The following is a 24,525-nucleotide window of genomic DNA, read 5'->3' on the forward strand; positions in this document are numbered from 1 at the left end:
TCAAAGCCTGTTGAGTACTACTGTGGCTTTATATGCAGATGAGGGCTTATGGAAACCAGGTTATAAAGGGAGAGTTCTGGACATACTCTCTCAGAGTAAGTCTCACTTTAGGATTATTTCGCTAAATTCCAAGTATATATTTTGATGTATGGAGTAAGGGCTTTACGAGAGGAAGAGTCATGTGGAAACTTCTTCCTGGCCATGTTAATAAATTATGAGCAATCGCATTAAAAAATGCAGCCATCTGTGTCACCATCAAAAATGTTAAGAGATGCAGCAGTAATGGGCTCCATCATAATTTCATTTTACTTACAATCAGATTCCTGAAAACAAGCAGATGGATAATGGAGGATAAGGGTGCACTGTGTTAATCTCTGTCATAGCTACCATGCCAGATGCATCTTTACTGTCATTTGTCAGGCAGCTATTGAGTTGGCAAAAGCATCCTCATATTCTATCAGAAAGAAGTTCACATTACTTTGAAATGGACAGTGATTCTCATTTACTCTGTTTCCCCAAGGTGATGTTAAACTTCCTGCTCACTATATGGTCTAAAAGGGCCTTGATCATGTTGACATTCTGCAGAACATCCACTATATTATGATGAGATGCAAGGTGGATTTGGCTATTAGGAAGTGACAAGTACTCTAGATGCCCTGGTTACTTATGTGTGCCAAAGTATGGATGATAAACTATGAACAATCAGAGGCATGTCACATTGGTGTTTAGAGAACTAATGATCTGGTTCATATCAAGATATTCCTTCTACGGTAAAAAAGATTTCTTGCACCTTTCACCATTTAACACTGAGACAGATCAAGCATTTAGTAGGTTTCTGGATTGTGAAGACACATATGTTAAACATATTTTTCCAACCTATTTATCAGGACTGCCATTTCACAAAAGAAAGATCACAGCAGTTTCAGCCTTCAGCACAAACTGAGGTGACACTCAGGCTATGTACATGGTAGTTAAGAATATTGTGCATACTCTGGCAAGCCCTAGTGGAAGGTTACAACACAGGCCTGGGGGATCTGGGAGTAAGGACATGTCTTCTGTAACAGAGATGCTCAAGTCCCTGGCATAGTTCTGGGTCCCAAAGAGACTGTACACCTGATTAAGGGATACCAAGGAATGAAAAAACAGAACTGAGAGCCTATGATCTGGACATTATCAAATTCATAGGGCCATAAATTCAGATGGCACGCATTGATACATCATCATTGGAATATTAGAATTGACATCCATTCAGGATATGGTTTGTCTTTATGTCTATGGTGTATCCTCCAATACAATTGTGCTAAGACCTAGAGAATACTTAGTTTGTTGTCACAGTATCACACATAATATTGCCTTGAGGACCAATTTTTTTTTTTTAATAAATGAGGTGGGGCAATGGGCACGGGACCACAAAACTCCTTCGTCTACCGTATATCTCAGTGGGAAGCAACTGGTGTAAATAGAACAATGGAATGACTCAGCTAAGGCACCATATACTAGGCAGCAACCAGCAAAATTCTGGTACTATCCTCCAAAACTAAGCATTCATGCATTTGCAATGGCTCATATATGTCCTCCATCCTAAAATACACAGGTCTAGAAAACAATAGGTAGAAGTAGGATTGACCCATCTCACCATGACAGTCAGTGACTTGAAGACTTTATAACCTTTTCCTACAACCTTGGCTTGACTTGAGATTTTGGTTTCTAGGAGCCAGGGTGATTCTTCACCAGGGTACCAAGGATTCTAGTGAATTAGAACCTATGACTGTCACATGTTTGCTTGAAGCTCCCCACACCAGTGGACAAGCATGCAAAGAAAGGAGATATATTGGTGGGGATTATTGACTCTGATTATCATAAGAAGCTGAAGAGGAATATGTCTGGAATCCAAAAGCTTCACTGGTGTGTTACTTTGGGCCTTATGATAACAGTGAACAGGCAATGTCAGCAATTATAATCTGATAAGGACAAGGCAACTGAGGACTCAGATCCTTTGGTGATGAAGGTTTGGGTCACACTATCCAATCTAGACTAGCTGAAATGCTGGCCAAAGGCGAGGGAAAATTAGAATGGGTGATTGAAGAGGGAAAATGAGTCCAACTGCAGCCTTAGGACCAGCTTTAATAATGATTGTAGCTCAATGGGGGCTCAAAGGCCCTCCACAAGAAGCATCAGCATCACCTGGGAACTTGTTAGAAATGCAAATTCTCCCCTCACCCCCAGATGTACTGAATTCAAAAATCTGATGGCGGGGCCTCACAGTCTGTGGTTAAGCAAGCCCTCAGATGATTCTGATGCATTAGAGCTTGAGAATCACAGCTGCAGATCCTACTAACCTACTGTATTAAGTCCTTCCAGATGCCACCCCTTTGAAGCACATGTAAAAGAGGGTGATCAGGGTGAGACATGGAGTGGGGGTGAGTTGTGTCAGCTTCTGTGAGCCACTTCAGGTTTTTCCCACCATGTTTCCTCCAGCCACTAGACCAGACAGTGACCATTGCCATGCAGGTTTAGACAGCCTCATGCAGGTCCTACTTAGCTCTCCCTTGTTTCAGGCCAATGATGTGTAACTCACGGCTTCTCTAACATCAAGGCATGGGAGCCACAAGGAACACACTTGGCACTCACACAGCAGTATGAAATGCATGGCAGATGACACCATACACCCTGAACAGTGGTGGACAGGAGTCAATGGATAAGCTCTTTCCCCTTTCATACCCTGGGACCAGACACCCCGAGGATCCTGCAGGACTGAACACCAGTCACGTGTACCACTGGCCAACTTGATAATGTGTCTTCATATTGGCTGTACCTCTTTCACCTGTTCCTCACTCTGGTGCTCTGGGATCACTTCTCAAATAAATTACATAGAAGCCTTTGGGGTTAGGTTTGCTTTAGGGGAACCTAGTGTAAAACCTAGTGCTTTTGGCATTTTCCCAAGAGTCATGATTTTCCTCAGTTTTCACACTGTCACATACTCAAGAGTGGCCTTCCTAAAGACCTAATCCAAAGAAGCAAGCTTCTACTATGAGATCACCCTGTTTGAATTCTCCGCACAGCATCTATCACTATTTGATATTTTCTTTTTGAAAAACAAAGTTGTTGGTGCCTTTGTCCTATATTAGAATATGCTGGTCTGTCTTATTCTTTGCTATTTCATCAGTAACTTAAACAGTGCCTGGAACAAAATGAGCACTGAATAAATATTTTCTTGATTAAATGAAGAGTTTGAGAATAAGACAAGACCCCAACTCAATCCAGAATCTGGGCTAATAGACTTTTAGGAGAAAAAAATGCATACCTCAAATTTAAATTTATTTAAAAATTACAAAAATGTCTCCACCCAAGTTGTCCGTGAAAAAAATTTAAAAGCAGCAACAATGATCTTGGTTAATTCCCAGCAGTCTGATGTAACTTATAAAATCGAACAAAATTTGGATGTGTGTCTTATGCCTCTGTAGACACGGGACCCTTTTTTAAGGTCTCTTTCTTTAGGGTCTGGTAGTATGATAATTGGGACACTTTCCAAAGCCTTTTTCCTTTGCACTCTATGTAAAATGATTCTATAGACCCCTGTGATGGCGCTTCGAGCATCTCTTCCTTGGTTGTTTCGAATATGCTCTTCTGTGATACCCAAATGTTCTAAAGTGCTTTTCACCTCGTTTTCTTCTTCTTTGAGAGTGCTGGTTTCTGACAAGTGTTTAGGATCCAGTTGGAAAGGTTCCAAAGGAGTGGGGCATGGAACCCCTTGCATCCACTCATTGTTCATGATGTAGTTGATCCCATACCTCTCCGAGGGTACAGGCTGAAGAACTCCTCGGATGAGCCGGTGGCAGGGCTCTGACACGTGTGAGGGCACGCTGTAGGTGCCCTCGAGGATGCTCTTCTTCAGTTTGGCCACCGTCTCTGCCCGAAATGGCATTGTGCCTGTCACCATGAAATACAAAAGCACCCCCAAGGCCCAGATATCCACATAAACACCGATGTAGTGCTCATCGCGGAAAAGCTCAGGGGCAGCATAGGGAGGAGATCCACAGAAGGTGTTCAGCATTTCACCTTTTCTACTTACTGTGCTGAATCCAAAATCACCCACCTTCACACATGTGTTACTGGTATAGAATACATTCTCTGCTTTCAGATCCCTGTGAATAATTTGGTTTTCATGCTGTGGAAGGAGAAATGAAGAGAAGGAAAGTAAGTTTCAAAGTAAAATACCAAAATAAAAAGATGTCAGTTAATTTGAAACAGTGAGGTGATGGTGGTGTAATAACAGAAAATCAAGGGAGATCAACTTAAGTCATGTTAGTACTCTGTCGTAACCTCTAGACCAATGTAACACCCACACCTCCCAAATAGACCAAAGGCTCCATTCTTTCTTGGAGCATGGGTTGGAGTCTGTTCCACTCATGTGGACTCGGGAATCTATCCCAGAAATAAAACCCAGATCTTACAAAACTACACACTCTAAAACATAAGTCCTCCTTAGTTTTTTAGTCTTATCTGGGTTTTTCTGATGAAGAGATCTTTTGACTGGGGTCTCCAACTTCCTGACCATGTTCTTTGGGGAGACTCTTTTATTTCTACACAATTCAGTAGAAGGAAGGAGGCTGCATTTGGTGTTTGTAGCAACAGATCCCACTATGGGTTGTGAGTGTGAACCCCTTTCTACCCTTGCACTCTGGATCCAGGCCAATAATCTTCTCAAAACCCTTGACCTGTTTAATCCCGAGGGTTCTTGGGAAGTGGTTTAATGTTACTTTTCCCAACATAACTCTAGGGGTAAAAATCCAGATTTTTGAGGCTGACAGTCTGATCAGTTCTAGGTTAAACTGTATCAGCTACTTGTTATGAATGTCAGTTTCCTTCTTTGTAAAATGCCATACTGATAACCACCTCATAAGGCTGGGTGTGAGAACAGTATAAAATGCCATATCAACTGTGTTCAGTATGGTCCTTGCACATAAACAAACTCAATAAAATATTTGATTTTATTTATCTATGTCTTTGATTCACCTTTACTCTTTAGAGACCAGATTTCTGGGAGAAACAGCAAGGCATAGGGCTTCTGGACTCATGTCTGACCTACCACTGCTGGATTCCCTTCTGCTTTGCCACCAGATTTAGTAGTCGGTGTGCAAGTTGAGTTCCTCCCATGTGCCCAGCAATATGGTGAATAACAGAGCACAAAGAAACAACTCTCAGAGGAACTGGGAGAGTCCAGATTTATCTAAATAATCAAAGAATAAAATAAGAATGACATAATCATGAATGTGCTGGGACACAGAGGCAGTAAGAACTAGGTGCTCATTGAAGGCAAGAAAGTTCAGTGTGAATTGACATGAGACTGATGAAGCTAGTTTCAGAGACAGAACTAAGCTGGTCGTGAAGTGTGGCTAGGATTTGGAATGTGAGACATGAGAAGTGGGAAAAAGGCATCCTAGACAGGGTTAGGGTTGAAGACCAAGAAGCAGTGAGGAGCCAGCTATGCTGGTAGTAGAACATGAGGTTAAGAAATGGTAATGGCCCGTGAGGGGATGGTGTTCATTCAGTTATGCTGATTGACTCCTGCCAACTTTGGGAGAAGCCAAGAGGCTGTCATGTAAATGGAGACCCCTGGATGTTACAAGAAGCATGATCCCAGCCAGACTTCTGACCCTCACAGAATTCTCACAGCCCTGCAGGATGCTTAAATGATGGTAAACTAAAGTCCCATGTTTCCAATGCTGGTGGATATGGGGACAAGACTCTTGCCCCTGCTCACCATGTGCTTCACAGCAGACACAATCTGGGAGAAGATGAGTTTGCTTTCTGGTTCAGAGAGCTTCCCTTCAGTGCTGATTTTCCCAAAGAGTTCCCCGCCCCCTGCATACTCCATCACCAAGTGGAGCTTGGATAGGGTCTCCACGACTTCATAAAGGCGGATAATGTTGGGATGGTGCAGTTTTTCCATGCTGGAGATTTCACGGGAGAGTAGCCTTTGAGTTTTCTGGTCTAACTTGGTCTTGTCCAGGATCTTAATGGCCACCTTCTCTGAAAAAAAAAAAAAAAAAAAAAAGCCAAAGGATGTGACAGGAGAAATAGGTATTTATAACTGGAAGAATCCTAGATGGGCTCCTTTATTTTACTAGACAAAGAGGTTCAGTGGTAGTTCTCAAGTCCACAGAGCTCATTGATGAGAAAGACAAAGCAACAAAGCAATTCTGGAGTTCAATTAGTGCTCTACTTAGATCTATGTGAGTCTTCCCCACACAGGTTTTAGTGACAACCACTGGCTCCCAAGAGAATTTTCAGTTGTGATTTTTTATTTGGCTTTTATAAATAAAGTAAAATCACCCTTGTTTAGCTCAGAGAGCCCTTCTTGATGGGACCAGCCTATCTCTTCAGCCTCATTGTCCACAATTCTGTCCATCATCCCCAACTTCCCTTATAACCTTTATTCCAACAATTACAGAGTTATGCCTGGGGCCTATCCTCTACCTGGATCATTCTCTCTGTCACTTCTTCCCTCTCTGCTCTTTACTCAGTTAGTTTCAGATGGTCTTTTAAAGACTACTTTCAGAATGAACTCATTCCAGGGAGTCTTCTATGACACTCATCCTAGGATGATCATGATATCTGGGTTCTGGGTACTCAGAGCTCTAGTGTACTCTACACTGGCCTATAATGTCGAATCCCCATCTTTCTGCCTCTCCCTGTGTGGACTATATTTTATTTGACCTTGTCAGAGACTGGTATGTATCAGAAGCAGTGCTCAGTGTTTGCTGAGGGTTGGTAAAGGCAAGAGGAAATTGGCTGGGGGGGATTAATTGGTAAGATGGTTCTGGGTTGCAGTTTGGTATTTTTATTGAAACACTTAAAAATAGTTACACACTTTGACCCAGTCATTTCACTTTTAGCAATTAATCAAAGAAATAATCTGATGCATATACAAAGATGTATGCATAAGAAGATTTCTGTGATACTGAGAATAGAACAGTTTCCAGCAAGAGGTGGTGAAATTGACCAAATTATGTTGTGTACATATGCTAACATGTAACAATGAGTCACAGTATTATGTATAATTGTAATGTGCCAATAAAAATACAATTTAAAAAGAGATGTTAAAGGGGACATGGTTGTGGCTCAGTGGTAGAGCGCTTGCCTAGCATGCGTGAGGCACTGGATTCTATCTCTGGTACCATGTTAAAAATATATATATATACAAAACATAAAATAAAATAAAAAGGGCTGGATATGGGACTCAATGGTTAAGCAACCCTGAGTATAATCCAAACCAACAAACAAAAGAAGAAGCTAGAAAGAGATGTTAGTGTGTAGTTCATTTACATTTATAATAGCACACAATGGTTGATCTTTTTTTATGATGTTTATTTTTATTGATATGAAAAGAGGTTACCTATACAATAGAGGAAAAATACAAATATATGTTTACATAGAAAAATATGGCAGAATATTCATTAAAATATTTATTTAAAAGAGTTACTTTCTAGTTGGGGAAGCACAAATGGTTTTCTTTAAAATTTGTTTTCGCTTATTGGTATTTTCTAATTTTTCTATAATAAATATAGATTGTGTAATGAAAATGGTTACTGTTAAAAAATGGATGAATTTTCCATGATAAAACATTCATATTTTGGTTCAAACTGGACCAGACTTTTTATTAGATAAGAAAAAAAGTGATCAGGCAAGTAAATAGAACAAGAGCACAGAGTATCTGTGACTATTTCCAAACAGCCTGCTGTAAAAAACTTTGGCACAGTGGTTGTCAGCATGAAGATAGATGCTACTAATTCAAAATAGGAGTGTTATCAGTATATTAAAGGGTGTAGCTCAGGAGTACAGCACTGACCTTGCATGAGCAATTCCCTAGGTTTGATTCCCTACACCCCCCAAAGAAGGTCCATTTGGGCTTCTGGAATTGAAAGAGGCTGGGTTCACTGGTGTCTGATGTGGCCAGCCCACTCTTGGTAGAGGCAATACTGTGCAGTAAGGAGGCAAATGATAAAGGAGCATAGCACCCAGTGCTTAGGTCACTGGGGCTGGCAATCAGCCCCAGGAAACAGATCTCCCAGTGTCAATCCTTGGGACATTCTTCCTCCTTGGGCATATCTGTTCTGCTTTTCAGTCCTGAGGGTTAAGATTCCCTTCAGTTGTTTACCTGAACCACAAGTTTCTCATCTGGTATAGCCTGTTGGATGAACTGTTTTTATAAGAACTAGAATAATGAATTCCATCCTTCGATTTCATATACTCCCTGGAGAATGTGCCCTCCTTGGTTTTCCCCATTGTTGACTCAGACTTTGTTACAGCTTGTTGCTTCCTCACTTCATGGAGCAACTGTGCAGTTGTAGGTGTACACGGTTCAGTTGGCAACGGGTGTCAGGCCTGCCTTTAACACAATCCTAGTGTTTTATTTCCCTTCCCTTCCTCTCCCTCTCCCTTTGATTTTCATGGCTCTTAGCAAAGCCCCCCTCCCTACCCAGTCACCCCATGGATCAGGACAAGAGTGAGGCAGAAGGGTGTTATGAGAGTCGGTGCTTCCTTAAATTCTGCTCCCGAGGCACCTTGATCACTTCCCTTCACATTAAATCATCTTATATCCATGCCTTATAGCATAACTGCCTATTTAAAAGTCCTGGTATTCCAAATTGTTGCTCAGTGGTAAAAACTGCCACTCCACGAAGAACTAGATTTCCAAATCTATTCTTTGAACACACATTCAGTCAGCAGGTACTATGCACCAAGCACATGCACTGGGAAGACACACATTGTTCTTACCATCCAGTGGGAAAGAAAGACTTTTAAAAAAAAATCCTTATGATATGTGTGATAGATGCTAGGAAGGAATATGGATAAAGAATGGAAAGGCCTCCTTAAGTAAGGACACCAAAGCTGTGATCAAGAGGTGAGGGGAGAAGTCTGTGGGGATGGCATGAGTGACAGCCTGGGTGAGATGTAGCATTTGTGCTTGAGGACCTGAGAGAAGCCTGCTATGCTGAGAAACATAGGCAGAGTCAGATAACCTGCTTCAGGAAATGCTGCCTTTATCTTTATGGTAATGGAAACCTAAGGTTTGAAGGGAGAGTGTTGTGATCTGACGGCCATTTTTAAAGAGCGGGCTGGCTACAGTGTGGGAGGTAGGTAGAGCAGCAGCTGGCCTGGGAGCAGGGTAGTTGTTCACAACATGGTTATCACAATCCTGAGGACCCTCTTGATAGTGGCAGGAAACAGGGAAGGAAGTAGACAGATTTCAAAAGTCAACTCTCCTTTCTCACATCTTATGAGGTGACTGACACAGGTCCCACCTAGTGGGCAACACATTATTTAAACCACACTTGCAAAGTCAATAAGTCCAGAGGCCAGGTCGTAAGAGCAGAGCGGGCTCATTTAAGCAGCAGGGAGTTAGTGGAAACTTGAGGGTCCTGAGGTGCACCTGACCTGATATGAAGGGACAGCTGCTACTCAAGTCCAGAGATGATGGTTACTGTTGGGAATGTAGACCTGGTACTGTGAAATCTTCCAATTTTTATTGTTTAGAGAGAGCGTGGACATCTGAAATTTTCTGCAAAAGCTTCCAATGAATAAGTACCCACAACAAATTCAAATTTTCAAGCCTAGATTAGACCAAGCAAAATATGTACATAGAACAAGGGATTAGGGGTATGAACAGATATTAGAACCTAGAAAGTGTGCTGTGTAGCTAGGCATGGTGGTGCACACCTGTAATCCCAGTGACTCAGGAGGCTGAGGCAGAAGCATCACAAGTTATTTTAAAAAAAATTTTTTGTAAGACATTTCTAAACACTACCCTAATATATGTATATTTATCAATAAATTGTAAGCATGTACTACTAACATACACTTTAAATATGCATAATCACTGAAATAAAATGATACAATTACAAATAAATAAAAATGGAAGTACTAGTTTCCCCCCTCATACCAGTGAACCATCTTGGGCACCTCTGGGGTATATGGGAGATGAAGGAAAATATAAGCCAAGCTGATGCTGGAGATTGGCCAGGGCCAAGGTCTTGGGGGGGTCACATTAAGACCTCACTTGAGGACAGTGAGGGATCACTAGAAGGTTGTAAGTCGGGTGTTTTAGTCAACTTTTTTGCTGCTGTGATTAAAAGATCTGACAAGAACAATTTTAGAGGAGGGAAAGTTTGAGGGTTCACAGTTTCAGAGGTCTCAGTCCATGGACAGCCAGCTCCATTTCTCAGGGACTGAGGTGAGGAAGAACATCATAATGGAAGAGTGTGGCAGAGGGAAGCAGCTCACAAGATGATCAGGAAGCAGAGAGAGACTCCATTGGTTAGATACAAAATATATACCCCCATGCCACGCCCCCCAATGCCACCTCCTCCAGCCACACCCTACCAACCTACAGTTACCATTCAGTTAATCCCTATCAGGACATTAATTCACTGATTGGGTTAAGACTCTCACAACCCAATCATTTCTCCTCTGAACCTTCTTTCATTGTCTCTCAGCCTTTGGGGAACACCTTGCATCCAAACCATAATACAGGGCTAAATGGGCAGGCTGGCCTTTTCTAAAAGATCCCTTCTGGCTGCAGTGGGGGGAATGATGTAAGTGTGGATGAAGAAGATGAGTTACAGTGGTTTCATCCAACTAGGCAAAGATGAGATATTTAGAAGATAATATCAATAGGACCCGGTGTTTGGCTGTTGGGGGCCAAAGAAGAGTTCAAGATTTCTAGGTTGAGCAACTCCAAGGATGGTGGCATTCAGTGGAGGAGTGAGCAGATCTTAATTTCTGTCATCACAGTTCTGCACACTCCTTCAATTCCCCTGCCTCCTCTCACCTTGTTGGGGTCACTCAGCTAAACAACAAACCTGGTTAAATCCAGCTTCCCACCTGCTCACTGTCGGCACCCATGCAGCTGAATATGACCACGTGTCTCACTTTGCGTGAATGATCACTCACCTCTGGGCAGATGTACTGTTATCTCCCTAGTCCAATAACCTTCCTACACTTCCAAATGCCTCCTTAATGGCTTTGTCTCCCATCAACTTTCTAATACCTTCTCCTGCCCCTCACTTATAGCCAAGGACCTTGCTTCTTACTTTGAGTTTAAAAAGCAACAGAAAAGAATTTTCTCAAGTTCTTCTCACCATGTCTTCTCACCAAACTGAATCTGTGCCCACAGACTTTGTCTTCCTGTTACCTTGGATAAATGGTTCCTGCTCCTATCTAAGGCTCAGCTGAGACTTTTTTACATGCTGCATGCATTCCATCTTCTAACTACTCAAGATCAATCCTTCACAATTTTTTCATTCTCTCTTACATGATCAACGTTCCTCTTTCTATTTCATTACTTCATTAGCACATGAATGCTTTCCCTCATCTTAAAAAAAAATTCTTCCCAATAGAAACACCAAAAGACTTATGCTAGAATGTTCATGACAATTTTTATGGTCTGAATGTGGTCTCCTAAAATTCATGTGTTGGAAACCCAATCTTCTTGCAACAGTGTTGGGAGCCGGGGCCTTTTGGGGAGGTGTTTAGGTCACCAGGTTTGTACCCTTATAAGTGGATTAATGTCACTACATAAAGATCTTGCAGGAGTGGATTTTCTCTCTCTTGCCATTTTCTACCTTCCACCATAGACATATTAAGAAAGACCTCACCAGATATCAGACCTTGATCTTGGACTTTCCAGCCTCCAGAGCTGTGAAAAATAATTTTCTGGTTATTTTTTTTTTTTTTTGGAACGTGAATTAAACTCAGGGTCACTCAACCACTGAGTCACATCCCCAGCCCCATTTTGTATTTTATTTAGAGACAGGGTCTCACTGAGTTGCTTAGCACCTCACTGTTGCTAAGGCTGGCTTTGAACTTGTGATCCTTCTGCCTTAGCCTCCCAAGCCACCGAGATTACAGATGTGCCCCCACTGTGCCTGGCTAATTTTCTGTTCTTTAGAAATTAGCCTGAATTATTCTGTTAGAGGAAGACAAAACAGATGAAGACCACCATTATTCATAACAGCCCAAACACTTGAAACTATTCACATCATTAATAGTAGAATAAACAACAGGTGGTATATACACACAATATACCAGTGGACATGAACAGGTAGAGCAGGCTCTAGCAGCTAGAGAAAGCCAGTGGCAAAGAGATGGAGAGACTGGCAGCTGAAGATTAGGCCTGCATGTGCTGAAATGGTGAAGCACCAACAGCACTTGCTCTGTAGTGTATAGGTGTGCAACAGGTGTGCCAAACCCAAGTTTAATATTGTGCTCTTAATCTCTGCCTGCCCACACTTGTGCCTCCCACAGTCTTCCCCATTTTGGTAAATGCAAACTCTTATTGCAGTTGCCCAGATTCTTTCATAATCCACGTTCCGTTTGTCAGCAGATCCTGTTACCTCTCTACCTCCTAAATGTGGCCAGAGTCCAGCCATTTCTCAGCATTCCTCTGCCACCCTCCTGGTCCAAGCCGCCCAGGGTTTTGTCTGGGTTATTGTAATAGGCTCTTAGCTGACCTCTGCTTTTTTCCCTTTGATCCCTCCAGTCTATTTTCAACAAAGCACCCAGAGTGATCCTGTTAAAGAGTAAGCCATGTCAGGTCACTCCTGGCTCTCCCCAATGGCTCTGTTTCCCTCTTAGGAAAGGCCAAAGTTCTTATTATGACACACTTGGCCCTGCACCATCTGGCTCCTGCTACTCTTTGCCCTGATGCCCCTCCGCTGGTCTGAGAGCAATGCAGGCACACCCTCAGCTTGGCACACTCAATCTTGCCATCCCCTCTGCTTCTTTGCTTTGTTCCATTTCTGTCAGTTTAACTATGACTTCGCTGGTAAGGCTGTCCCCAGCCAATTTCTCTAAACACTGCAGCCTTCCATGCCTGCTGTCTATCCTTCTGCTCTAGTTTCCTTCTGACCACTCGCCACTACATAACACAACAAATATTTTACTCACTTGTTGTTGTTTGACTCCATCACTGGAATATAATAAGTTCCATAAGGAGAGAGATGGCTGTCTGTTTTGTTTATTGCTATACCCCGGTTTCTAGAATAGTGGTATATATACAAAATATACCAGTGGACATGAATAGGTAGAGCAGGTCCTAGCAGGTCAGGCCTGCATGTGCTGAAATGGTGAGGTACCAACAGCATTTGCTCTGTAGTGTATAGGTGTGTGACAGTCATGCCAAACCCAAGATCTCTGCCTGCCCACATAGGTGCCTCCCATGGTCTCTCTGTTTTAGTAAATGCAAACTCTTGTTGTAGTTGCTCAGACTCTTTCCTATTCCACATTCAATTTGTCAGCAGATCCTGTTATCTTCTTTACCTCTTAAACGTGGCCAGAGTCCAGCCATTTCTCAGCATTCCACTGCCCCCCTCCTGGTCCAAGCCAGGGTCTTGCCTGAGTTTTTGCAATAGGCGCCAGGCTGACCTCTGCTTTTCTTTCTTTGATCCCTACAGTCTTTCTTCAACAAAAGTAAGTGCACAGCAAATATTGATGTAGTGAATGATTTCCTTTAGTTATTGCAAGAATCTAGGGTATCAGCATCACAGTGCAAAGCTTGCCTGCTGCTTTTTCCACTTACCATTGTGTCCAAGACACCTTCCATGATACAGTCTCCATAACCGTGATTTCTAGTGGCTGGGAACCAGTGCCAGCACCTAGTTTAATTTATTTGACTATCTCCTGTATCGTTGGATCCTGCAAGTTATTTCTAGTCCTTAACACCATAAATAATACCATGATGGACATTTTAGGTTTCCAACATTAGACTTATTTTTAGAATGAATTCCTAAAGTTACAACTAACCATTTTTAAACTACTATTTTAATGACTATATTCAAAAGGAGAGATTACTTTCTTAAAACCAGTGGGACTTCTTCATTAGGCTTTACTACAGACTGAGTTAGTTCCAGCCCTGTCCTCCTGAAGATGACAGCTCAGAGCATCTATCGCAGGGTACCATGTGCTGCTCCCTCTCCTAGGTCCTTTCCAACGTAACCAGATTTTCATGAAAAATTAGTCATGAACTTAATTCACCAAATATTCGTCAAGTGTTTGGTATTCTTAATGCATGTGGGGGAGGCTCTAAGTTTCATATGATACATTATCTGACACCAAGGAGCTTGTAAACTTAAACCCCCAAGATTTTTATTATAGCTTGGATTTTACTAAATCCCAAATCATTACTTCTTAGTCATGATCTCCATATACCTCCAAGTCAGTGCTCCCAAATCTTTACTCTCGGATCCATTTATTCTCCTGCAATTTACTCATTACTGCTAAGTTATTAAAACTGGAAGCATGGACATCATTTTCAACACTTCTTCCTCATGTTTCTTTCTGCTCTACCCATCTAACTGGTCCCAAGGGTTTTCAACATTCTAAAACATTTTTTCAAATGCATCCTCCTCTCTCCATCCTCACTGCCACTCTCTAATTGCAATGGACATCTTCGTTCATCTGGACCAATTTTTTTTTCCTGCCTTTCTGGACTCTTGTCAGTCCCCAACTTCAATTCACCTTCTTCACTAAAATCAAATCATAATTAACCCCTTGTATTAATCTCTTGTTTAAAACTCTTCAGTTGCTCCCCAATTCTAAATGACAAAATTTAAATATGCAAGAAGATCCTTTGTGGTCAAGTCCCTGACTACATCACCCACTCTATCCCACCACCCTGTGGGTGCTCCGTGCTCTAGCTTCATTGAATTCATTTTTAATCTCCTAATACTCCACTGCACTGGTTCATACCTCATGTACTTTATATCCTATCTGTCTTCCTAGAACTCTCTTTCCCCTCGATGTCTCCTCAAACTTCAAGACCTAGTGCAAGACCAACAGACCCCTTCTGGATTCTATCTGGCCCTGGTGGGCATACCTTTGCTGCCTTACTCTGTGACAGCACTTATCAGTTGTTTCCCTGTCTCTATCAATGGCCATGAATTCCTATCAGGCAAGAAGTGTCTCTGTAAGGTCCACACCAAAGCATGTGCTTATGAGATGTTTATTACATATTGCTGTTCTTAAAAGAGGAGTGAATGAGCCAATGAATAAATAAACTGAAAGAGAAGAAGAAAGGATCCTAGAAACACGAGACAAAAGTAGAGGGGAGTAGGAGGTCAGGAAGGGTAGCAGCAGAGAAAAGCATAGTCACCTGTGCCCCTTTTCCTTTGTTGATGGCAACAGATGGAACATAAAATATTCAGAAGCCGAGAACGTCATCTCTTTTGAGAAATTGCCCATCAGCCTAAAAGCAGCTCATGATGGCTCTCAGCCTGTCCTATCCACTTGCAGGACCCAAGGGAATTTCAGCTGGTAGTATAAAAATAAACTCAGCTAGCAGAGGCCCATGTTGGAGCCTTCTTTCAAGAGAACCAGAGCAGCTGGTGTCTTTTGTTTTTGAGTTGCTCCTGGCACTGAATGCTCTACTTTCCTGGGAATCACTTCCATCATCTCATCCAGACTGTTCATGTTTCCTAGAAAACCTGATGACAATTCTGGGCATGCTGGCTTTGTATGGGATCACTTCTGTGCAAATGACTCTACTTTCCTGTCCTCTTTCACTCAAACCATCCCATAACCAGGGGGCATGTTGTGCCTTTAAAAGGAGGACTCTGTGGCAGGTTGGGTGAGCATGTCGAGGAGGTCACACAGTTACCTACCTGCATGGCAGGGAAACACCATGTCCTCTAACTCAGGGGGACTAGCATGAAGTTAATTTGATAACATTACAGACAAGAAGCCTTGGAACTCAAGTCACTATGTAAATACCAATTGTTATCATTGTGCCTTTTCCTCCTGTCCTCCTCACATAACAGCCTGTCTACAAAATGAGAACTCTCCAACCTTATGGAGATGGCTCAGCTTAGCAGGTCACTGGCTCTATGGTGGATGTGTCCATCAACTTGCTGCCCTCTCAACTCTCCCTCCTCAGAAACATTGCTCTGGACCTTGGGGTCCGCTGAAAGAGTGGTGGGCACATGGCCCTAAAGACTGCAGCTGCCTTCACTCAAAGGTAGCCCATCATCAGCTGCCAGGGAACAAACATATCCTCTCAAAATTTGAACTGACATAGAATGAGGCCTGTAGAATGCAGATGGGCAATAGAGCCCAGGGGTAAAGTGGATGTGAGACTGGCATTGGCCATTCTTGGCCATGATGTACCTTTGAATACATAAGAATAGAAAGTTACTTTTCACAAACGAATAGAAAGATGGGAGAATCTTCACAGGAGGAAGAAATGAAAAACCAGAAGTCCCAGAGAAAGAAAGGAGATGAAAAGGGTAACCCCACTTCCCTGCCGGGGCCAGAGAATTCCCCTGTACTCCTTACACCCCTTTCCATGTGAGAGTGAGTAGGTTACTGTTCCATGAACCAAATGATGTATGACTCAGGCCTAAAGAACCTAGACTTCTTGGAAAGCAGACTAATGCTAGTATTTAATGAATTCTTACCATGTGCTCTGCCTAGGCACATGGCAGATATTCTATATTTATTTATTTATATTTATATATATATTTTCTATTTGGTCCTCTCAACAATCCTATGCAGCTGATATATTTGCCTCATTTTATTTTAGTTTTTATTTGTTCTTCTTAGTTATACTATTTGCCTTCTTTTATACATAAAGAAAATGAGGCACAGAACATTGAAATAACTTGTTTAGGGTCACATAGCTAGAGAAAAAAATTATTGGAATTCCATCCAGGTCTGGTTGACTCCAAAGTCAATATAAACCCTCAATATTGTACTCCCTTCTGCCAGGTAAAGACAGTGGCAATTCTTCCCCAGCTAGTGTCTAAATGAGGAAAAGGACAGGTAGAAAGTTGGTGGCAAGAAGAAACCATGCTGATTTTGTGATATCTGGTTACTTATGTATTTTGGAATGAAATGTCCCCCAAAGATCCATGTTTTAACTTGGATCCCAGCCAATGGAGTTATTGGGATGTTGTGGAACATTTAAGATGTGGGGCCTAGTAGAAGGACTTCAGGTCATTGGGGGCATGCCCTTGAACTGGATACTAGGACGCTGGCCCTTCCCACCTCTGTCTTTATTCTTCCTGGCTGCCACGAGGTGAGAGCTTCCTCTGCTGCATGTTCTCTACTGTGATGTCCTACTACACCACAGGCCCAAAGACAACACAGCAAAGCCATCATGGACTGAAACTTGTGAATCTGTGAACTAAAATAAAACTTTCTTCCTTAAAAGTGATTATCTCAGGCATTTTGTCATAGTTGTACAAAGCTGACTAACATGGTTATATACTCCTATTGCTCCTTTATTATTTTCTGTTTCCTTGACTTTTCCACATACATTTTGAAAGCAAGAACACTCCTTGGGGAGTATTGCTGAAAGGAGGAAGGGTGCTCATAGATATGAAGGAGACAGTGGTACCTGGCTAGCTTTGGCTAGCTAATCAAGGACACAGTGTGAGAGGTGCCTCCTCCATATTATGTTAAAATTCTGAGGTAGCCTGATGGGGTGAGAAGAAAGCCCCGTTCTAAACCTGTCTCTGTCATGAGCTCAGGACAGGCACTTCTGGCCCTCCATTTTCTAATGTGTAAGACATGGAAGGATGGATGAAGTCAGGGTTTCCTAAAGTGGAACCTTTAACACTTTAAGACATGAAATTATTTGGGGGCATGGAAACAGCCTTAAATAGCACTGAATCATTATTCAGTGAATAAAAAACTATTCTCATTTCAGTTCCCCCCGAATTCTAATTAAGGCAAAGAGGAAGTGTCAGACTGGTTGTTAGCAGTAATTTTTCCAATTACTTTCTGTTACTCAGTAATTTTCCTTTGAAACTTTTAAAGTTGTTTGCATTGTATTTATTTGTACCATTCTATTATTATTATGTTCATATTTTTATCATATTTTTATATTTTTATCATGAAATTCTGAACAAGTGATGTCAGTTTTTCATTATCATGATATAAATTTCCTTTTGAAATAAGTTTAAGTAAGAAATAAAGCTGTACTCATGAGAGCTATGTTTTGCTGAGTAAACTACTATGTGCCTTGCATTTCACATGTGGTATTTCTAATTTTCCCAACAATTCTAAGAGTCATTAGCTCTAATGTATAGCTGAGGAACTGAGGACAGACAAGGTTAAGTAATATACATGAAGTCAGATGCCCAAATGAGGATTTGAAGCACATTGTTTTGATCCTGAAGCCCATTCTCTTCTCATAGTCCCACTCTGCTTCCTCTCTATTGGAAAACATCTGAATCCTCCCATCAGCAGCTCAAAGCTGGCCAATCCAGCAGCCTTTGCAGAAGGTAGCCTCTGGGATCCTCTCGGCACAGTCACTCCCTTCTGAACTCCTCTCCCAGCATGGCTTTATCCAAATTCTCCTCTATCCTTCCTAACCATATCTCCTGCCTCAGTTTCTGGCCCCTTATCTTCCACTGGGGCTTTTCTTTTGTTTTTCATTATTGTTCTAGGCCACTGAAAAGCAACATCTCTCCTAATTTATGAGTAAAGATTCAAAAGCTGCCCTTCAATCAGGCACTGTGCGTTAAAACTTTTCCATGCATGCCTTCTGACCAAGAGAGCTAACTTCTAGGAATATGAAAAGTCATACAAGTATGCAAAGATACATGGAAAAAGATAATCTCTGTATCATCATAAATAACAGCAAAACTTTAGAAACAATCGAAACACTAATCAATGGGGATCAAGTTAAAGAATTTATGCTATTGCTGTATAATGGAATTCTATGTAGTTTTTAAAAGTGACAGGATTAATACATGTTGAATTGAAAAATATCTATAATTAATGGCTTTGAGAAATGATGGTGTTCAAAAGAAATTGAAGTTAGTATGTTGAAGAAACATCTGCACCTGTATGTTTATTGCACCTATGTTCACAACAGCCAACATACAGATGGAATCAATGTACACATTCACCAACAAACAAATGAATAAAGAAAATGTGGCATATACACACAATAGAATACAATTTGGCTATTAAAAAAAAAGAATGAAATTCTTTCATTGACAATGATATGGATGGAACTGGAAGACATTATGTTGAGTGAAATAAGTCAATTACAGAAAGACAAATACCATATAGTCTCACTTATATGTGGAAGCTAAAAAGCTTACCTCAAAGAAATAGAGAATATATAAGTGTTTACCAGAACCTGAGAAGGAGGTGTGAGAGGGAGCGATGGAGAGAAGTTGATAAATGGGCCCAGGGTTGGGTGGTACAGAAGGAATAACTTAACGTTCTGTAGCACAGCAGGATGACTATGGTTGACAATAATTAATTGAATATTTTAAAATGGCAGAGAGAATTTTTCTTTATTTATTTTTTTGTTTTGTTTTGAAGTGCTAGAAATAGAATCCAGGGCATCGTACAAGTTTGGAAAGCACTCCACCATTGAGGTATACCCTCAAATCAGCAGAGAAAATTTTGAATATTCCTAACGTAAGAAAATGATAAATTATCTGAGGTGACAGAAATGTCAATTACCCTGATCTGATGTGTTAAAATGTCACATTGTACCCCATTAATATGTATAATTACTATGTATAGATTATATTAATATGTACACATTACTATGTGTCAATTAAAAATTTAAATGTTCTTTTTTTATATTATGGTATTTGCCACTATGGTAGTTTTCACAGTAGTGCACACCAGCAACCCTAGCCACTTTGGAGGCTGAGGCAGGAGGATTGCAATTCAAGGCAGCCTGAATTGAAACCCTGTCTCAAAATAAAAATAAAAAGGGTTGGGGGTGTAGCTCACCAGTAGAGCACTGGGTTCAATCCCCTGTACTGGAAAAAAAAAATCATGGTGTTAATGGAGCAAGATTAAATGATTCCATTGACATATTTAAAATGCACACATGTATATGACACACACATTTATGTGTATGTATGCGTGTGAATATATGTATGTATATATATATATATATATATATATATATATATATATATATATATACATACATATATGTGTGTGTGTATATATATATACACATATACACACAACTTATATAGATATAAAATGCCAATCAGGATGTAAACCAGTAGTTATTTTGGTATAAAACAGTTGCTCATCACCCTTTTCTACTGTCCTCCTCAGTAATTTCCATCTATTTCCATGATCACCTCAATTTAAACATGGTCTGACCTTATGCCCATGTCCCTGCCTGAGCACAAGACTTCCGGGTAGACAGGTCCTCTGGGACCTGTTTTCCATCTCACCTCTGCTCTTCCTTGACATATCCCTGTTTGTATTAGCCCTGCTCTTCTTTTGGTTCACATCGTCAAGTAAGGCCAAGTTAGTGCCTTCTCCCTTCTTTCCATCCTCAGTTCCACATGCAGTTAGTTACCAACTGTGATGTTTAATTTTATTTGTCAACTTGACTGGGCCAAATGATGCCCAGACATTTGGTCAAGAATTTTTCTAGATGTGTTTGTGAGGGTGTTTGTGGATGAGATTTATATTTGAATTAGCAGACTGTCCTCCCAATGCTGTCTTCCTCCAATCAGTTAAAGATAGGAATAGAAAAAAAGCCCAAGTAAGAGAACTCCCCCTGTTCAACTGCCTTACGCTAGGACATTGGTTTTTGCATCCTTCAGATTTCAACTGCAACACTGGCTTGGATCTTGCCTTTGGATAGGAACTACACCACTGCCTTTCCTTAGTTTCCAGCTCCTGAATGCAGATATTGGGAATTCTCATTCTTATTCTTCATAATAATGTGAGCCAAATCCTTATAATAAATCTCTTATCTATCCATCCACCCATCCATCCATCCATATGTACATACACATGTATTGGTTCTGGAGAACCCTGACCATTACTCCAGTCCTGTGGATTCTTCTCCTCAGCATCACACAGCTCTTTCTATCTTGACAGCCACCATCTGGCTCAGGATCTCCTCTAATCTGTCTGAGCTATCACCATTGCTTCCTGCCTCCTGTACCCTATCTTCCCAACATCATTCTCACTGTTATAGGATTATTCTTCCAAAAGCCTTGTCCTAACCAAAGAAATCCTGATGATTCTTTATTTCTTAAAAAAAAAAAAAAAAAAAGCAATTCCAGATCCTTAAGACAAAAATCAGAGTCCAGCATGATTCAGCCTCAACATAGCTTCCACTCCTTCCTCCCACCATTTCCTAGTGTTTAGGGAAACTGTACCACACATCATTTTCCCATATTTATGGTTTTAACTCACTTTATTTTACCCATTTATCCTCCATCCTCTAATAACTACTGATCCAAAATCCTACTCATCCTTGAAGTGGAACTATCCCTACTGAAAGCCTTTTACAATAGTCCCCAAGATGGAAGAGTCTCTTTCTTTTAAATCCATGACTTTTCTTATATAAGTTTCAAATTTTGCTTGTGGTATATTTATTTGTATATGTTTTTTCTCTCCCCTTATCCTTGAGGGTGGGAACTGTATCTAATTTATGTAAATGAACATTATCCCAAGTGAAAATGAAATTTGAAAGTAAATGCAGCATCAAACCCTGACAATACTTCTAAACTGAGTCTAAAAGACAAGCTACCTGGATTTGTAACAAAAAAAAAAAAAAGCTTTTTTAAAAAAGTCATTTGTCTACAGCATATGTAAATCGCTTAGGTGCCGTTTCTTAGCTCTGCTATCCATTAGAATTACCAGGAGAATTTTAAAATAAAATTTAAAATAATAAATTGGAATTACCAGGAGAATTTTAAAATAGCCTCAACCCAGGCCAATTAAATCTGAAGCTCTTGAGTGGGGTCTGGGTTTTTTCTTTTTTTCCTTCTCAAGTAATTTGTGGGTAGCAGAGCTGAAAACAGGACATAAGGATCTTGGTTTGTATGTGGGAATGAACTTCTGTTGATAAAGGAACCATTGATCTTTAGTTATAAACAAAGGTGAGGCAAGGCTTAACCAACTCTGCAAAATAATACCAATAACTAACATTTATAGAGCACTTACTCATTAATACTTCTGATGGACTATAAAGTAAGCACTATTATTTTGTACATTTTATTAATGAGTTATCTGAGGCTCAGAGAAGTACTGTAATTTACCAAGATAAGTAAGTAAAGTAGCCAAGACATGAACCCAGATACTCAGGCTTCAGAGCAACATGGAAGGGGACTTGAAGCTCCTGTGACTTGTGAGTGTATGTGCTGGCATGTGTGCCTGTTGGAGGTGGTAATGCATGCATATGTGTATGCGAATGAGGCTTTTTTTTTTTTTTTCACAGAGACCAAACACAGGGATTGGAAGGGCACAGTTTTGCAGGAGAAAAAAAAGGCTGGAGAAAAAAAGAAAGCAAAAGACAATTGTGATAGAAGAAAAGAGAAGCTTTGGGACATGGTAGCATGCTGGGTCCAAGGAGAAAAAATGTTAGTAAGGGACTCTTGGGAGAGAGTAGAGCCCATGGGCTTCAGGCATTGTAAATTATGCTTACAAGTCAGTCCTTCCTTCCTTCCTTCCTTCCTTCCTTCCTTCTTTCCTTCCTTCCTTCCTTCCTTCCTTCCTTCCTTCCTTCCTTCCTTCATTCCTTTCTTTCTTTCTTTCTTTCTTTCTTATCAGGCTTTACCTAAGTTAGAGGTGCCTTGGGGAAATACCCACAAGGAGGTTGGGCAGTAAAAGGGTGCTGAGCTCTCCATGCAGTTTCTCCTTGAGGCCAGAGTGGTGGGCACTGCTAGTCCAGAATCCCAGAGTGACCAATAGTAAAGCAAGTGTGGACTGAGGAACCAAGCAACACTGAGAACAGATACAAAATAGACTGAAGCAGAAAACGTACTGAGATCAAACCCCTTTCCCCAAATATAACGGAAGTAGCAGGTTCTGGTTAGAGGGGAAACTGGAATCTACTATCCAGAGAGTGGCCATCTGAGAAGTCAGCTGTGCCACTCTGTGCCATAGTTACTGATACACAAATATAAATAGAAGTTATGAATGTGGACTCAGGAGATGTGATGCCTTGGAACCAAGCCACATCCCAGTCCCCTTCTCCATGGCCTGATTGCAGAGGGCAGGCTTACCTCGACCTTTGTGGGAGTTTGTCCAGATGGTGTAGTGGGAGTTTGGGGAGCAAAAATACTCCTAAGATTGAACTACCAAACCCACATTTTACTTTTTTGGACCTCAGTTTCCCTAAATGTAAAATAGTAATTAAAATACTGGCTTCTGGGGCTGAGGTTGTGGCTCAGTGGTAGAGTGCTGGCCTAGCATGGGTGAGGCACTGGGTTCGATCCTCAGGCACCACATAAAAATAAATAAATGAAAAAAAAAGGCATTATGTCCACCTACAATATTGGCTTCACATTATTATTGTGGGTATTAACTGAGAAGCCACCGAGGAGGGCTGGCCCAGGGCTTGGATGTAGCAGGTGCTCAGCTGAATCTCCTTTGCTCTCCTGGCCTCCCCTCATACCTCACCCACAAACTAGATCCCAGGATATCTTGGGAAGAACTTGGGAAGTCAGATCCTACCTTTGGTTAAGGAGTGAATCCCAAGCTTGACTTGGGAAAAGTTCCCGCTTCCAATTTCCCCTCGAATTCGGTAGAAACCTATCCGTTTCCCCAGCGTGATCTCCCTCACCACCTTCTCATCGTGGGACATGTCCTGGGTCAGCTTCTCGAAAGGTGTCAGCTGGCGCGGCTGTCTCTCCTCACCCTCCTTGTTGCAGTCTGTCTGACCACCGCTCTCCGCGCTGTCTCGCCGCTCCCACCTGGCACTGTGGGTGTTCACCAGGCCACCTCCGTTTGCATACACTGCGGTCATCGTCCTCGCGGGTTCACGTCTCCATCTCAGCCAGGAGCAGGGCAGGTTCCAGAGGAGGCAGAGGCCCAGTGGGTGGGAAATGAGAACCGAGGCTCGCAGGACTTCAGTGTCCCACACAGCTGTCCTGGGAGCTGGCAGAAACTCCTTGCTGAGCAGCTTCCTTCCCAGCCTCAGTGAGAGCAGACAGAGGCTGTCCAGCCCTTCCCACCTTCCCTGGCCGTGAACTTCCAAGCTTTACCTGTACAACTAGACACACGTCCAGTTACCATAACTCTTCTCAGATGGGACTTGAACTTCTGGCTGGACGTGGAGGCTGCTGTTTTATAGTAGGTGGCTGCGTCCTAGGCTCCCGTTTGCTATTTACAGTGATGGCCAGGAAATCTTGCACAATGGTGTGTAAAAGCCTCTCCAAGGCCCTCAAGTCCCTGCTGCTGGTGCTTATCTCTGACCTGCTTCATTTTGTGCTTCTCTATGCTCTTAAGTCATAGGGCTCTGGAGACTGATAAGCTGGACCCCAGGAAAGAAGAATCTTGCAAATCAGCCTTAACTCACAGGGCAGCCAGAGGATTAAATCCTTGCAATGTCACTTTAGCTGGCCTTTATTTAGATGAGCCTTCCTCTAAGCCCTGAGCTGTCTCAAAAATTTGGCAGGTGCTGGCTTATCCTGAAAACACAGAGTAAGAAAATGATTAGCCCATGCTAATATACTGTACAGGATTTATAGTAAATGTGAAACTGCTTTGTGAACATTTATCTAAATGCAGTCA

General features: G+C 41.6%; 1 protein-coding gene across 1 annotated transcript; it reads right to left on the reverse strand.

The window, feature by feature from the left end:
* Positions 1-3,418: 3,418 nt before the first annotated feature.
* Nim1k (NIM1 serine/threonine protein kinase) lies at positions 3,419-23,758 on the reverse strand. Its single transcript, XM_027954381.2, has 3 exons — positions 23,467-23,758; positions 5,765-6,033; positions 3,419-4,168 (listed from the first exon to the last, which is right to left on the reverse strand). The coding sequence occupies exons 1-3, from the start codon at positions 23,756-23,758 to the stop codon at positions 3,419-3,421; spliced, it is 1,311 nt and encodes a 436-aa protein (XP_027810182.1).
* Positions 23,759-24,525: the final 767 nt, after the last annotated feature.

The sequence above is a fragment of the Marmota flaviventris genome, chromosome 5 (genome assembly GCF_047511675.1).
Source record: "Marmota flaviventris isolate mMarFla1 chromosome 5, mMarFla1.hap1, whole genome shotgun sequence".
NCBI classification, from domain to species: domain Eukaryota; kingdom Metazoa; phylum Chordata; class Mammalia; order Rodentia; family Sciuridae; genus Marmota; species Marmota flaviventris.